At 39.7% G+C, this 17,251-nt stretch overlaps 1 protein-coding gene across 1 annotated transcript; it reads right to left on the reverse strand.

The window, feature by feature from the left end:
* Positions 1-5,940: 5,940 nt before the first annotated feature.
* On the reverse strand, positions 5,941-17,221 carry SPA17 (sperm autoantigenic protein 17). The gene is made up of 5 exons (XM_015074032.3): positions 17,063-17,221; positions 15,708-15,888; positions 11,782-11,852; positions 9,141-9,227; positions 5,941-6,269 (listed from the first exon to the last, which is right to left on the reverse strand). Exons 2-5 carry the CDS (start codon positions 15,859-15,861, stop codon positions 6,126-6,128), a joined length of 456 nt encoding a protein of 151 aa, XP_014929518.1. The 5' UTR covers positions 15,862-15,888; positions 17,063-17,221; the 3' UTR covers positions 5,941-6,125.
* Between the last annotated feature and the right edge of the window lie 30 nt (positions 17,222-17,251).

Below are 17,251 nucleotides of genomic sequence, written 5' to 3' on the forward strand. Positions count from 1 at the left end.
ATATTTGTAAAAAGCACTTCAGATTGGATATAAGTTTATCACCATCATAAATCGATACAAAATGGGTCATTGTATGTTCATTACAGATATAAGGGAGAGGAAAAAAAGGACTAAAAACAAAGAGCCAAAGTCCTAGTGTTATATTTGTAAACTGCTCTTTAGAAATACCCTCAGGGCAAGAGGGGCGCCTGGGTGGCTTAGTCCGTTGGGCGTCCGACTTCAGCTCAGGTCATGATCTCGTGGTTTGTGAGTTCGAGCCCCACGTCGGGCTCTGTGCTAACAGCTTGGAGCCTGGAGCCTGCTTCGGATTCTGTGTCTTCCCCTCTCTGTGCCCCTCCCCCGCTCCTGCTCTGTCTCTGTCTCTCTCAAAAAATAAATAAACATTAAAAAATTAAAAAAAAAAAAAAAGAAATACCCTCAGGGCAAGAGAGCTCCTTGTAGGAAATTAGTACCTGGCTCTTATACAGCCTCCCTTCCCTCCCATAAAACAAGAACATGGAAAAAATTCCATAGGACAAAACCCAGTTTGGAGAAAATCCGATACCTGTTGAAATGTTTCCAAATATTAGAAAACTCAAGGTAGCTTGAGGTATGGAGAAACTACTGGGTTACTTTTATTGAGAAATTAGGGAAGTCACTGTTGATTTTGCTTTAAGACTAACAACAATGGTGGATGATGTCACATTTAAAGACAGAAGGGCAGCAACAATTCAGATTTTTTCTCTAGGTACAGTGTTCTTAATGTTTTATGAAAGCCTCATGGTCACAGATTCTTACCCTTAGCCTCCCACAGAACAAAATTTTGCATGTAAGTTAAAAAAATTTTTTAATGTTTATTTTTGAGAGAGAGACACACACAAAGTGTGAGTGGGGGAGGGGCAGAGAGAGGGGAAGACACAGAATGTGAAGCAGGCTCCAGGCTCTGAGCTGTCAGCACAGAGCCTGATTCAGGGCTGGAACTCATGAACTGTGAGATCATGACCTGAGCCGAAGTCGGAAGCTTAACTGACTGAGCCGAGCCACCCAGGTGCCCTGCATATATTTCAAAAACACTTTAGGTTCTTTCTCATATGATGTTTCATGTTCTCCTGGACTCCAAAGCTCTTTCTCTTGGGAGATTTCCCTGTTTGCATTGCACAACTCCAAGTGGCGGTGGCGGCGGGGGGGGGGGGGGGGGGGGGGGAGGGGGGGGTCGTTAACATTGCAATTTACGTGGCAGGTGACTCAGATCCCTACATTGTCATGTTTGTTAGCCCCTCATTTGTTGTTTTAAGTTTTTCCTTTCATTTGTGATACTTCCCTGGTGTTTGGTTTTGGCAAAGAATTTAATAAACAGCATAGTGTGGTGTGAAGCCATGTGGTGATTAAAGTATTGTGGTGGGTATTTGTTGGTTGCCTGCCCAGAGTCTACTCTCCCTTCCTCCTGACAATATTCCTATATTTCCTAAAAGGGACATCAAACTTCCTTGAATTTCAACCAGGTTTTTTTGGGGGGCAGAACTGACCCTCTACTCCAGCGGTGGGTTCTGATGTTGGTAAGTACAGGCCAATTAGCATATTCTTTTCCCCTGGTCTCAGTGATTTATTCGAGGATGGATGTATAACCTGATCAGGGTTAATTTGATGGAGGAACAGAAATGTCTGTTCCCCCTTCTCTCCCCACTTTTGTATGAGCCACTAGAAAGAATTCACTCTTTTCTGCTCTATGTAATAGGGGCACTAGGCAGTGAACAAACTAGCAAATCTGTATCCCTATGGAACGTACATTTCAGTAGGAGAAAGTGGGCAGTATAGAAGATCCATTAATTAGATGGTGTTCAGAAGCATGGAGACAATTTTAAAAGATAAGGGAAAGGAATAAGAGAGGTGACAGGAGGCAATATCTGCATAGCGCTTTGCAGACCGAGATGGAGACTTTCACTTTTACTCTGAGTGAGACGAGAAGCCACTGGGAATTTTAAGCAGAGGAGTGACGAGGTATGATTTAACTAAAATAGGATGTTCTGGCTGCTGTTCTGCACAGGGAAAAGAGTAGAAGCAGGAAGACTAGTTGTGACAGTTATAAGGCTTTAGTATATTGCAATATTTCACTCTTTTTAATATAATAAATCTAGAGAGAGGGGGGAGACATATCTCGAAAGAAACTGTGGATGCAGCTTTTGGCTCATGGAGTTGACTGGAGTCAAACACAGAAAACTCACAAAGCTTTTAAGAAAAGCATATTGGCAAAACAACTAAACGAGACTAAGGGTGTGTGCAAGAAGAACAGAAATTTGGTCTCTCAATTGTCTATAGGCAGGAATCAGTTTGAGAATTCCACGTATCCACCAAGAAAGATATATTTTCCAGTGCCCTTCCCAGGTGACTAAGATAGATGATGGAAAAAGAATTATTTTCTAGACTGAAGAACCAAGAATTATGGAGAATAGACTGGAAAGTCATTCTGAGAGAGCAGAACCTATGCCTGATCATGGTACATTATTCCCTTTTCCAAATAGAGGAAACTGACAAGCTTCACTCAGTGGAATTGCATGTGTCATGGCCCAGTGACTGCCCTTTGCTTTCATTATTTTCTTTTTTTAATGACAGTATTTTTGTTTGTTGTGGTTACATTGTCTTGTACATCATTTGTTGTATGTTGGATGTATGAGAAGATACCTGCTCTTTTAATTCATATGGCTCAAGAACAGCCATATTTGGACCTGATGTAGATCCTGTGTTTCAAAGACTTGACGGAACTTTTAGAGGTCTTGGGACAGGAAAGAATTATTTTGTATGTGAAAAGGATATGAATAATTATAACCAAGAGAGTACACTGTGGTAGACTGAATTACTGGTTCTTCAAAATTCTTCACTACCCTGTAGTATTATTATGTATACATGAGGCCTTTGCTACGGTTGCATGGTGAGCAGTGTATTTTCTCACCTCTTGGCTTTGGGTTTGTGCAAGTGATTTTCTTTGGTCAATGGGATGTCAGGGGAAGTGATATGGGAAAAACCTTGAAATATTCTTCTATGTTGGCTTTTTTCTTCTTGTGCTTCTGTGACTCCCATGAGAAGAGCATGTCTTGGGTAGCATTTTCAGCATGGGCTCTGAATAGGACACATGAAGCAGAGACACATAGTAGACCCTTGGGCTCACAGCCTGAGGCAAACATTCCTCAGTCAACCCACAAACCTTCAGCTTAAAGTGGATCTGAACCTAATCTCAAGCCTGGAATCTGGCCTGCCTCAATTAAAGTGCTACTGATCCACAGACTCATGAGAAAAAGTAATTGTCTTAAATCTCTTTGGGATGGGTTATACAGCATTAGTGTGGTAATGACTGAGCAATAGAGAGTTAATTGCAATAATTCACAAGAGAGAGGATGGGAATCAGGGCCAGGGTGGTCACAGTAGAAGTGGTCAGATTTTGGGTATATTTTATAGATTAGAACCCACAGGTTTAGCCAATGGATTATAAATGAAGTGTGAAAGAAAGAGAGGAGTTGAGGATGAATTTTAGGCTTTTGGCTTGAGCAAACAGGAGAATGGAGTGGTCATTTTCTGAGATGGAAAAAACTGAGACAACTCAAGGCTTGAAGTAACATCATGAACTGTTACTAGGAACAATGACATGGTATTGCATGTGTTTGAGTTGGCTTGAGTTGGCAAATAGGGATGTTAGGTTGGTCATCGAATATACAGGTTTGGAGTTGAAGGAAGGCCCAATGTATACAGGTGGACAGCTGAGAATAGTCAGCTCTTAATTTTTTTTAAAATATTTACTTATCTTGGGGAGACAGAGACAGAGTGCAAGCAGGGGAGGGGCAGGGAGAGAGGGAGACACAGAATCTGAAGTGGGCTCCAGGCTCCCAGCTGTCAGCACAGAGCCTGATGCTGGGCTTGAACCCACAAAGTGAGGGATCATGACCTGGCCTGAAGTTGGACACTCAGCTGGCTGAGTCACCCAGGTGCCCCGAGATTAGTCAGATTTTAAAGCCATGACACTGAATAAGATCAACAAAAAAATGTGATCACTTGAAAAGGGGTCCAGCGACTGAGCCTGGTGGGCAGTTTCAAGTTTCATGGTTGGGGAGTTGAAGTTACCAGCAAAGGAGATTGAGAAGGAGCAGGCAGGAGAGAGAAGAGGAAAATGAGTTAAATGACAGTAGAGTGTTACTCATATGCATTGTTATAATACGGCATCCATTCCTTCCTACTTTCTTCTCTTCCTTTTCCTCCTTCATCAAAAATGTCACCACCACTAGATTTGTGTGTGTATGTTTGTGTACGATATGGAAAGCACAGTGTTCATCACTTTATACAGAAATAAATATAACAGAATTAGGAAGAAGGTAACAGGTATCTTATTTTTTTCTCGGTATATACTCACTAGGAGGAAAATTCCTTTTTTCTCTTCTGGTCTTCTCTCTAGGACAGAGAAGCTAAGTGTATTAATTCTGGGTCCCCTTCATAATCCCTCAAGCAGGATGGCTTTGTTTGAAGAGCAAAAGGATTGGAGGCTGGTGCTTTGAATGGAATAGAATGAGTAGCTGGAATGCTGGAGTAGAGTTGATTATTATTTTTTTCTCCCTAAGCCTGGGAGGGGGGTTAAGGATGGGAGGAAGAGGTCCAGTGCATATTAGAGACTTGTGTTTAGCTAGCCTGCAGCTCCCTAGTGACAGTAACACCTTGGAAGGGGGGATGGCTGTCCGGAGGTGAGTGGAGATTGGAGAATGGATGCCATAACCTTGAAATCGTTGGCCTAAGTCATCTGATCTGAGTGGAGAACTTCTGTTCTTGGGTGAACTTCTGTTGTAGAGCCTGATAAAGTCTCAGAGACGGGGGTAGGTGTGGTGCAACAGGGCACCTGAAATAAAACTGCTTTGCAGAAAGAGAATGTCTGAGCTTAAGAAAAAGATCTAAGTGTTTGCAGGAGCACACTTGTTATGCACTACATGTGGCTGGCTCTAGAAGCTCCTTGAGATAGAGCCAGTCATGTTTTTGAGCTTTGGGGAACAATGGTTGTGTGACTATGAACTGAGAGAGGTGTAATCCTAGAACCAAAGTTTGGGACATCCAATGTGTGCAGACTGGAATCTGAACCAGCCAGGACATTACCACAATGCTATATTATTGTGGTAGAAGGTAACAGCATTAGTTAAACAAGACTCCATTTTTTCCCTCTATTTTGTTTTGAGAAGAGTACTGCATCTTTTGGTCTAAGACATGAACCCCACAGTTGCTTAGGTATTCAAGGGTGAGGAGGTCTCGAAAAGGAGAGACTGAACTTTCCAAAAATAAGGTACTGGGTGGGGGGGCTTGAATGATTCGCTGGGGGAAAAAAAGGCATAAAGCCTCTGAGTTTATGATACACGTATTACTATTTGTGCTTTGGGGAAAACTTGGGAAGTTTTAGTTGAGGAAGGGTATTTAAGATGTTATGATGACTTTTGTTTTTCTTAAATATGTATTAGCCTTATTTTGTGTGGTTCTGGAGAGCAAAAAAATAAAAAACTGTCAGCTGCATGGGTGGAGGGACAGATAGTCACTACTAAATCATAGCACGTGTATTGGGCTCAATACATTTTTCACTAAATGACTGCATGCATGCATGACAAATGAAAACATATGGGTGAAACTTACAGGGAGGCAGATTTTTGACTCAGCTTATCTTTTTCATAATCTGAGTTATTAAAAAAAACTAAATGGACTATTCTCGAAAGGCAGTGAAATTCTCTATCACCAGGAGTGAAGCAGGAGCCAAAGGACTGTTTTGCAGCGATGTGATACAGGATTTCTTCATTAGATGATGGTGAGACCACGTAACCTCTGAGGTCTCTGAAAACTCAGATACACCAGTTCTGTAACTTTAAATCCAAGGCTCTTCATCTTTACACATAGACTTGGGAGAAGTATAAATAAGACTCATGATCTCAGGGAAATCTTGAAGAGGCATGTGTTCAATGGCATGTTTATTAAACAAATGCTCATGACAGATTTTCACAACAGCAACAAATGTTATTTCACTACATCACATCTCCCTTGCTAAGAAAAAAAAAACAATCATTGCAAGGTTGATGGATTTGGATTATTTGTTCACATTTTTCTGGGGAGCGGGGGAGTAAAACCAACCAGTCTCCTCACTCCTTTTCCTCTGTTTCCTTTTCTTGAGCATTACCTGGTTTCATTTTCTTCACCTCCTCTCTGACTAAATGTCCCCGGAAGGCTGCTTGGATTTTGACAGCAGCATTCTCCTGTTTTTCTTTTTCTTCTTCAGAAGATTCCTTCATGGAATGGATAAAAAGTAAGAGACTTCTTAAATATCCAATATTTTGATGCCATAAAAATAGTGCCTACATTGAATCCATTGACGGTCGTAACAACTGAGATCTGTTGCTTCCTAACAGAATTTTACATACTTGTCACATCGTATATGTACCAAATGGTGAGTGCCAAAATGGCAGACATTTTGTTTTGTCATTCTTTAATATGTCTCTGCAGTAAATGATCATTGCCAACTCCCCCAGGCCCCACCAAATAGTTCCTATTTAACAGTTCCCAATAACATTTTTTTAAAAATAAGTAAGAATCCTTAAAGCTTGGTAAAAATGTCAAGAAGAATAGTAAGTGTCCTGTTTCTAAATAATCATGATTACATAAAATTAATTTCTTAATTTCTCAATGATTAGCTAATCAAAATCATACATTTAAAGCAATAATGTCAGTTTTAAGGTGGTGGGCTGAACTTCTGTATATAGCTCCTTTTTTTTAAATTGAGGTATAATTTACCTAAATTGTCGACAGTGGAACACAGAGATCTTAAGGGTCTAGTTCAATAGCTACATAGTTTTTAATATATAATTTTAAATTATAACAGTGATACATATACATTTAAAAACTTAAATGTCACTGGTAGTGAAAGATTTCTCCCCCTTTCCAAATCATACTCCTAAGATGTATCCATTATTATGGGTTGAGTATATATATCCCTCAAAACGCTTTCTGTATACAAAGTATTCATATGGGTATATACATGCCTTTTTATTTAAAAAATGAGATCATGCTAATTACAATGTTCACAACTACTTTTTTGTAACTATCTATCTTGGTTCTCTTTTCAATGTATATAACTCTGCCCATTCTTTTTTTTTTTTTTTTAATAACACCATTGTATTACATTGTACTAATGGAACTTGATTTATTTACTCAGTCTCCTGTTGATGGACCCTTGGGGTGTTTATATCCCTCATTCCATTAAAAAAGTAATGAGGCACAGGGGCACCAGGGTGGCTCAGTTGGTTAAGCATCTGACTCTGGATTTCTATGTGCTAACAGCACTGAGCCTGCTTGGGAATCTCTCTCTCTCTCTCCCTCTCTCTCTCTCTCTCTCTCTCTCTCTCTCTCTCTTTCTCTCTCTCTCTCTCTCTCTCCTCCCCTCACCCCCTCAAAATAAATAAATAAACATTATAAAAATACAATGAGGCAATTCTAGCTCTTAAACTTTTTTTAAAAAATTAAAAAATATTTTTTAAAGTTTTTTTTTTTAAAGTTTATTTGAGACAGAGGGAGAGACAGAGTGCGAGTGAGGGAGGGGTAGAGAGACAGGGAGACACAGAATCAAAGCAGCTCCAGGCTCTGAGCTGTCAGCACAGAGCCCAACACGGGGCTCAAACCCATAAGCTGGGAGATCATGGCCTGAGCTGAAGTTGGACGCTCAACCGACTGAGCCACCCATGCACCCCTAGCTCTTAAACTTTTAAATGCAAACAGAATGGTATTAAAACCTCTGAGATATACCCCAATATGGGCAAATAATTATAGCGAAGTTGGAAATCAATGAGATCTCAACTCAAACTTCTGAAATTCTGTGTAAGGGCAACTACTAAAGATGTAAGGAAATGAAACTCCCTTTCGTCTTCCCTCACCTCCCATTGCACCTTATGGCAATGTTAAGCTGATTGGGTTGTACTGATATAATTCTGGAATAATTTATAAAGGTTATGGGGAAAAGTTCTGCCCCCCACTGGGTAGGAGGTGAGGTTTTCCTTGCAGGGGAGGCCTACTTTGGGTGTCAATTACTGGGTGACTAACTGGGACATCAAGATATGAAAAGGAACTCGGAGGTTTGGTCTTCAATGCTGTAGAGAGTGAATTCTTTCTCACTAGGGTTGGTCCTCTTGAGTCTGGACTATGAAGAATATAGACAGTGATATGCTGGCAAATGTTTATATACGGACTCTCCAGAAAAAAAAAAAAGGCTGATTTGCAGTATTGGCCACAATCTTAATACTCCTACTGTGGCTGATTTCAAGCTACTAAATAGACATTACTGAACATGGGTTTATACACATGTGCACAGTTGTCTCTTGAGAGCTGGCCCTAGCACACTAGTGAGAATAGGTATCTTTGAAGGTGGACCCTGCTCAGGTCTTTATTGCTTAGATGTGGGCTGTCAGGCAGGAAGCCATTTAGGCAGTAGTGCATGGAAGGTGAATAAGACACACTGTGTAAGGCCATTTTATTTGGTGGCACGTAATTCTCTGTGAGTTTCCTTTTGTTATCTCTGAACCTTTGCCACTGTGTGGTAATGAGAGCATCAATTAGTGAAAGCCTCCCAAAGGGGAAAATGAATCTGAAGCATCAAGACTGGGGCAGTGAGTTCTGTCTGTTCTTCTTGGGGAGATTTCCCCACCTGATGACAATCATGGAAAATAAGGTTTTATTTTTAAAGGGAAGAATGAGTTTTCCTTTATAATAGGCACAGCTAAACATGATCCACTAGCTAGTTTATCACTGATGCTACTTATCTAGAAAGTAAAATCATTAATTTTAGCAATATGGATAACAGACTAGATTCACATTGGAAATACGATTTTAAAGTTTATTTATTTATTTTGAGAGAGAGAGAGAGAGCGAGCACACAAGCATGCAGGGGAAGGGCAGAAAGAGACAGAGATTGAGAATCTCAGCCACTCCCAGTGCCTCTGTGGGGCTCGAACTCTCAAACCAAACTAGACCATGAGAACATGACCTGAGCCAAAATCAAAAGTCAGATGCTCAACCGACTGAGCTACCCAGGCGCCCCTGGAGTACAATTTTAAGTTGAGTGATATCTTTCTTTGTAGGAATCTAATAGTGTACAGAAAACAACTTACTAAGGCTGTGACTGGTGTCTCATCTTCTTTCACAGATGTGTGAGACTTTTCTTTTTCCGACTCACAATTCTCAGTTGATTCGTGCTCCTGGAAGAGGGGTGAGAGGATCAGAGGCAATAGTCTAAAACAGTAAAGTCTTGGGTCAAACTGCTTAAAGGTAATTAAATATTGCTTTATGTTATTGAGAAGAAGTGGGGATTAAATACATACTGTTTTTTTTTCAAGTAGGTTGGAAAAAAATAAATAAATGAAAACTCTCAAGGGAATATGTATAAACAAATATGACCAAGGAACTCATAGAAAATGTTTGATTTTTTGCTTTTGGAATGTAACATGGTTGGTTTTATATTAAAAACAAGCCATTGTCTTATACTAAAAGTTGATAATATGCTGTAATTAATCTTTTTTTTAATGTTTATTTTTGGGAGAGAGAGAGAGAGAAAGAGAGAAAGAGAGAGAGAGAGAGAGAGACTGAGGGAGGGGCAGAGAGAGAAAGAGAGAGAGAGAATCTCAAGCAGTTTCTGCACCATCAGAGCAGAGCTAAACGAAGGGCTAGAACTCATGAACTATGGGATTGTGACCTGAGCTGAAACCAAGAGTTGGATGCTTAACCCAAACTGAGCCACCCAGGAGCCCTCATGCTGTAATGATCTTGAACAAAATATAAAAAAGAAGTGCTGATAGTTTTTAAAATAAGAACAAAATATATGCCATTGTGTCTCATATGTGAAGTCAGGTTGACTTTTTTTTTTTAAACTTTATTTCTTTTTGAGAGAGAGACAGAGAGAGCGAGAGGGAGAGGGGAAGAGAGGAGAGAGAGGGAGAGAGAGAGAATCCTAAGCAGGCTCTGCACTGTCAGCACAGAGCCCGATGTGGGGCTCGAACTCACAGGCCATGGGATCATAACCTGAGCCAAAATCAAGAGTCGGAAGCTTAACTGACTGAGCCACTCAGGCACCCCTCAGGTTGACTTTTTAATGAAGTTTGTAGATTAAAAATGATGTCAAATAATTAAGTTCTCCTGTGGGGAACCATTTAAACAAAAAAGGGAAGGGGAGGGGAATCAGTTCTGCCTATTTTGACATGGTTATTGAAAATTTCCACCAAAACAGAGGCATTGCTAATTCACAACCTATGGGAAGAGTTTCTTTCATCTGTAAAACAGAAATCTGAAGACATATAAGCTAATCAAGTAATGTCTTCAGAATTCAAAAGATATGAAAAAAAACACCCTGAAATTGCTATGTGACACAAAGATTTAAAACTTTTCGACATTATTCCTTTGATTGCAGTACAACATGAATACAGAGAATCTAGTTAAATGGAAACAAACTCAACACCCCCACATCTGGCAGGCACAAATGGATGGAACTTCACGTTTGAACTTATGGAATAAGTGACAGGTATTTCCCCAGGAAATTCCCCAAATCTATTGGGAACACCATCAAAACTTGAACTTGGCTAATTCCTTTTAATTCTTCTTTTTTAAGTTTATTTTGAGAGAGAGAAAGAGGGAGAGCATGCGTGTGTGTGTGTGGGGGGGGGTGCAGAGAGAGACAGAATGAGAGAGAGAGAGAGAGAGAGAGAGAGAGAAACAGAGAGAGAGAGAGAGAATTCCAAGCAGGCTCCCTGCTGTCAATGCAGAGCCTGATGTGGGGCTGGATCTCACAAACAGTGAGATTATGGCCTGACCTGAGCTGGAATCGAGTTGGACGCTTAACTGACTGAGCCACCTAGGGGCCCCATATTCTTCTTAATTCTAATATCTGATGGTGCTTTGTGGCTAATGCATTATCTCAGTTGTCTAGCAGAGTGCTTCTCAGACTTCAAGGTACCTACAAATCATTTTGGGAGCTTGTTAAAATTCAGCTTCTGATTTGTAGATCTGGAGTAGGGCCTGAAACAGAAGTTCCACAAAGTTCCCAGCTGATGCCAGTGATGTTGGATCACACACAGCCCTTCTCAACCAGTGCTCCTCTTCTGGACCACAGAACACAGTGTTTCTGTTCAACTATTCTCTCAATTCTCCCAAGGATAGTAGATAAGTAGAATCATTCTAGACACAAAGGAGAGAATGATTCCCTACATGCAATGAGTGCCTTTGGCTTAGGGCGTAATTATTTTGAGGAACCTTGGTTGAGAAAGGCTGGTTGTAGGAATGCTGCTAAAGAGAAGACAGGTTCAGTGTCTGAATAGATTAGCTTTATAGAAAAAACACCATTACAAACATTAATTCTAATCAGCAATTTGTAAGATGTCAATGATGATGAAACAACTGGATAAATGGTGCTTTATTTTATGAAATGTCATTCATTAATTCAACATATATTTACTGAGGATCTGCTATTGCTAAGCACTGTGACAGTCAATGAAATTTGAAGAATAAATGAGGGTAATCATTCTGTAACTTTCAATACATTCTTCCTCTTGATCGTCTTTCAATTTCAGCTAAGTATCCGACCACGATTTAGATACTTGGGAAAAAAATTTCTCCTCAGAAAGAACAACACACTTAAAAAGGTTTAGGCAGATATTTGTGATGCCTCTCATGATGTTCATGATTCTGGGGAGATCCCGATGATCTCTGCTTTGGAGATAGGGAGAATAAATAACCCAGTCCACGAGTTTCATAGGACCATACCTTGAATGCATGGTTGTTATAGAAGCGGTCATCTACCTTAGTCCCCCATTCTGCTGGATCAAAGTTGGTTTCTAAATTGAAAAATATATATACAATAATTTCAGACTTATTTTGAGTTCATTAAAGTAAATCCAGAATAGTAACACAAAACAAGTTTTCTTTTTCAAATCACAGGTTCTTTACTGCCAGCTGAAAATCTTATTATTTTTTAATTTTTATTTATTTTTTTAATTTACTTTTAAAAAATTTTATTAAAAAATTTTTAATGTTTATTTATTTTTGAGAGAGAGAGCGCACAAGCAGGGGAGGGGCAGAGAGAGAGGGAAACACAGAATCTGAAACAGGCTCCAGGCTCCAAGCTGTCAACACAGAGCCTGATGCAGGGCTTGAACTCATGAACTGGGAGATCATGACTTGTGCTGCAGCTGGAGGCTTAACAGACTGAGCCACCCAGGTGCCCCTTTTTTAAATTAAAAACATTTTTTTTAATGTTTATTTTTGAGAGAGACAGAGAGTGAGTGGGGGAGGGATGGAGAGAGAGGGAGACACAGAATCTGAAAAGGCTCAAGGCTCTGAGCTGTCAGCACAGAGCCCCATGTGGGGGCTCAAAACCACCAACCGGGAGATCATAACCTGTGCTGAAGTCAGATGCTTAACGGATTGAGCCACCCAGGTGCCCCTGGAGAGGTTTTTTAAAAAGTGAGGCATATTATATATAGCCAGTAGATACAAACAGGAAGAAGTATTTATATTTAAGCAGAATTTTTCTTTAACTTTTCATTATGAACAATTTCAAACTTAGAAAGTAGAATAACAAATTCCCATTTGCACATTATTCAGATTCAACAATTATAAACTCATGATTTATCTTATCTGTAACTTCACTCAACTTCCCATCCTTTCTTCTGATTATTTTCAAGCCAATTCCAGGATTCCTATTGTGTTATCTACAAATATTTATTTCAGTATGAATCTCTAAGATATAAAGAAACCACAATATCACTATCACATCTAAAAACACTAATTCCTTAGTATCAGCTATCCAAATTTTCTCCATTGTCTAATATATTTTTTATTTTTTACTATTGATTTGTTCAAATCAGAACCCAAACAATGGACACACACAGACTTTTGTTCTGTCTTTTGAATATCTTTTAATTGAAAGATTTTTTTCACCTATCTCCCAGCCCATATTTTTTCCTTGTAATTTTTTTATTGAGGAAATTGGGTCATTTTTCCTTTGGAGTTTCCCATAGTTTAGATATTTCTGATTCCATTCCTATGACTTTTAATAAGTTCCTTTGCTTTCGAATTTTCTGTAGCTGATTCAGGTTTTATTTATTTATTTATTTATTTATTTATTTATTTATTTATGTTATTTAGCAAGAATACTTTATAGATAGTGCAGTGTAATTCTGTCAGGATATACATAATATGTAGTTGTTTCTCTTTTTAAGGGGATTGTTTCTTTTCTTTGAGGGCCCATTGATGATGATTACTTAGATAACTTCTTTAGGGATTGCAAAATGGCAATGCTCTTATTAGATCATTACTTCTTGTTTTCTGGAGCAATCAGTAAAGAAAAATTTTCCTGTATCAACTATTTGGTTACCCTGACGTAAGGTTCATCCAGAAAAGGCAGGTTGAAGGTTTGATTCCCTTTATCGGCCAGTTTTCAGAATAATCAGTTGGTTTCTTAGGATCCTCTCAAAAAGGTTTTGTTTATTTTTATCATTATGAACTAATGAATATTTAAGAAATTGGATAAACTTCAATCCATTGCATTTTTTATTCTTCCTGATGCTTTAATTGTCCAAAATTGGCCAGTTGGAGCTTATTTGCGTGCTCAGACGCTCCTGAGTCCATTGGAAACAACTCTAGAGTAGATGATCTCTTGAGGTTCCCTTCCACCCAGTGTGTCCATGAAAAACACAGTGAAGAAGGTCTGGGTAATAAACTGGTAATCTTCAATAGTGTGACATAATGTGATTTTAAGAGAACCTGCCACAAAGGCACATGTTTTCAATAGCAAGAACTGTTACTTGAAGACACCTGCTTCATAAAGCCTTTCTATGGCATAGGGATGGTCTTGAGCGAGTTTTATCATAACCAAATGCCCACCTTTTTCTTAGGGATTTGTGATACCACTTATATCAAATGCTAACATGTTTCCTGTCAGAAAAATAAAAATTAAGACCAATAATTAGCTATGAAGAATGCTGGCAAGGGAATTCTTGCCTTGTGTGAGAGACTGGGCTAGAGGAATTTTTCTTCCCTTTTGGAGAGACTAAATTCTGTTACTTGTATCAGTTGGATAACTCACCCTCGGTTTACATGAGTGAAAATGTTTGTCATGCTTCAAATGTTTTCAAATAGTTTTATACAGTTTTTATCAGTTAGAGAGCTAGTATTCTGAGACCATCAGTCTGAATCACCAATTGCTTTAATTACCATGATCCAGTAGCAATGACTCAAATGTTTTTGTAACGGGACATTTCTGAGATCTAAAATTAAATAAATGACTAAAGACATTTTACTCATGAATTTGTAAAATTAATGCTATAATAACAAAATTAAATGAACGTTCATTGTAATTCACCTCTTACCCTAAAAGATTTCGCTCGATAGTTTTTAGTGGCACTTAAGTTTCAAGTTGTGCAACAGATAGTCATACTGACTGGATATGGAAAAGACCAGCGACATTCAGGAAATTGGCAGAGATTCTGAGCTCTGCCTGGATTGAGATAAGACAAGATGGTGGAGCTGTGCCGTGAGTATGGGAGTGGTTTTAATTCAAGCCTTGTGGTAGGTTTCCTTCTTCTGGAAGATGATTTGAAATGGAATGCTTACTTACCTGTAGTTATTTCTAGTCACCTTTACCACTCTCTTGGAATACTGTAGTCAAAAGTAATGATGGTAACGACTTACACAAAATGGGTGTTCTAATCAAGAATAGGGTTTTTCCATAGAAATGTATAGCTGTAACAATGTATAGCTGTAACTAATCCTACTGGATTAGTCATAAACCAAGTTGTAACTTGATAGTTACGAGCCTTAAAGGCCGGGACTTTGGAAATTTTGTTTCTGGAAGTAAAGAAGCTGCTTTGGCTCTCAACCTGTCATATTGGCATGAATTTTAGTCTCTGGGCAGGACAGGACCTTGGGAGAATAGAGAAAGAATATAAATTACCTTCCCAAGCTGGAATTTCACATTTATTTATTTATTTATTTATTTAAATTAAAAAAATTTTTTTAAAATGTCTGAGACAGAGAGAGACATAGCACAAGCAGGGGAGGAGCAGAGAGGTAAACACAGAATCTAAAGCAGGCTTCAGGCTCTGAGCTGTCAGCACAGAGCCCGAGGTGGGGCTCGAACTCATGGAGTGCGAGATCATGACCTGAACCGGAGCTGGATGCTCAACCAAGTGAGCCACTCAGGTGCCCTGGAATTTTACTTTTTAAAAGCTGTTTTTCTCTGTGCCTTCATTCACTATTTAAGGAGCACAGAATTATATTTTGCAACACTCACGATTCTTTCAAGTAAGAAGGGTCAAAATGTATAGAAAGTCACAAACTCTCCTCCCAGGAAGAACAGTCAACTGCCTGGGATGCATAGGAGCAGCCTGTTGGAAAAAGCAGAGCTAGACTGGATGATCTCTTGAGTTTCCCTTCCACCCAGTGTGTCCATGAAAAACACAGTGAAGAAGGTCTGGGAAATAAACTGGTAATCTTCAATAAAGTGACATAATGTGATTTTAAGAGAACCTGCCACAAAGGCACATGTTTTCAATAGCAAGAACTGTTATTTGAAGACCCCTGCTTCATAAACCCCTCTATGGCATAGGGATGGTCTTAAGCAAGTTTCATGATAACCAAATGCTTAGTCTCTTACTTAAAGAAAAATATGCCTATTTTAAAAAGCTTACTCTCTCGTTTCTCTAGAAGATTTTCAAAATATGCTGCTGCAAAAGCTGGTATGTTTTCTGGTTGCTCCCTCAGAATCTCGCGTGTCAGCCCTTCAAGAAGATTCCCAAATCCTTGTGGAATTCGGTAGTGGGTGTTGGAGAATGGAATCGACATCTCCTTGGAAGGAAATGCCTATCGTACCTAGAGATTCATCAAAGGACACAGTCTTTAAAATTGTCTGATTTTACTTATATAATCACAACTATGTCAAATTATTTCTGAGACCCAAATTTTCTGGACTTCAATTCTCCCCCCCCGACCCCATCCACACAACCCCAATCCATCATTTCTTCCAAAGAATTTTGAACTTTCCATTATTAATTAGAATATTATAAATACAGACCCATTTAACAGGCCAAATCATTTTTTTACATTAAAAAAACCACACATTTTTCACTATAGCACTAAATACTTTTTCTCTCTGACCCCTTTTTTTGTCTTTAAAAGGTGAGGGTAATTTCTGCTATCCCACAGGAATTCAGAGAAAATGATTGTTAACAATTTATCATAAATCGCGGAGAAGACGCCGTTTGGGATCTAAAATTTAAAAAAAAATGAAGAACTAATGTTGGTTCTAGAAATTACTCTAATGTGTTGCATGAAGAAGTTTAATACTTAGTCTTGCCCTAGTTTCCACTTCTGAAGCATGACCTACAAGGCCTCGAAGCACCTATATACTCTGAAGGGGGGAAGCAGGGGCAGTGGGGAGGGAGGGTGGGTGGTGGCCGCAAGGTCAAGACTTTGCAGTCCTAGCGTCCAAAATTTTGGGATTCTTTCATTTTCTGGTTTTGTCTTGACCAGGTCTTATCTTCCTGTCTTGGAATACAAGGACTAGATTAAGGATAGCAGCCAAGCAGCGGCTGGGCTGCTTAGTAAGCAAACGACACTCAGGGACCTGGCTTTTTGGTGAAGGTGTCAATGTCACAAAAGCCCGCAAGCCGTGGTAGGGGTCTAGGTGAGGGACTCGACGGTTGAATGAGGCCCCATCTGTGGAGGATGTTTTTCTTTTTTTTTTTTTTTTTTTGTTTTGACGGAACAGGAGATGAGGTGTCGAATCGTTGATAGGGTTGTGAAAAGTACTGGTGAGACCCTGAACCAAACTGGGGACTGGAGGGCGGTCGGAGGGGGAACGCTGGTCTAGTCGGGGGCGAGACGTCGAGGAGCTGGGATTTCAGACTCTCGCAGAATGAGCTGCCTCGGCGCCCAATCTCTCCTAGCGATCCCGGAATTTGTCGGGGATCCTGAGAAAATACGAGAGGAAAAGGGAAAAGGCGAGGTCTTAGTTTTGGAGAGGAAGTGGGGTAAACCGCCTCACCTCTTGGTTCTCTCAGAGCTGGTGCCGTTGGTTCCAGTTGTTATTTCTCGTTGCTGGGTAACGTTTTTTTTTTTGTTGTTGTTTTTTTTTTTTTTTTGTAACTCCAACTACGGCGGCCGGGAAGGGGAGAGGCAAGGCTTTGCCCGGCTGCCGGCACGGGTTCGGCGACAGAATGGCCCTGGATGGGTG

The sequence above is a fragment of the Acinonyx jubatus genome, chromosome D1, assembly GCF_027475565.1.
Source record: "Acinonyx jubatus isolate Ajub_Pintada_27869175 chromosome D1, VMU_Ajub_asm_v1.0, whole genome shotgun sequence".
Lineage (NCBI taxonomy): Eukaryota > Metazoa > Chordata > Mammalia > Carnivora > Felidae > Acinonyx > Acinonyx jubatus.

Coding starts and splice junctions, on each gene's coding strand:
- SPA17 (XM_015074032.3), bottom strand. CDS start 15,861: ATGTCGATTCCATTCTCCAACACCCACTACCGAATTCCACAAGGATTT. Junction 9,228..11,781: donor ATAACAACCATGCATTCAAG/GTATGGTCCTAT, acceptor CCCCTCTTCCAG/GAGCACGAATCAACTGAGAA. Junction 6,270..9,140: donor AGACACCAGTCACAGCCTTA/GTAAGTTGTTTT, acceptor CATTCCATGAAG/GAATCTTCTGAAGAAGAAAA.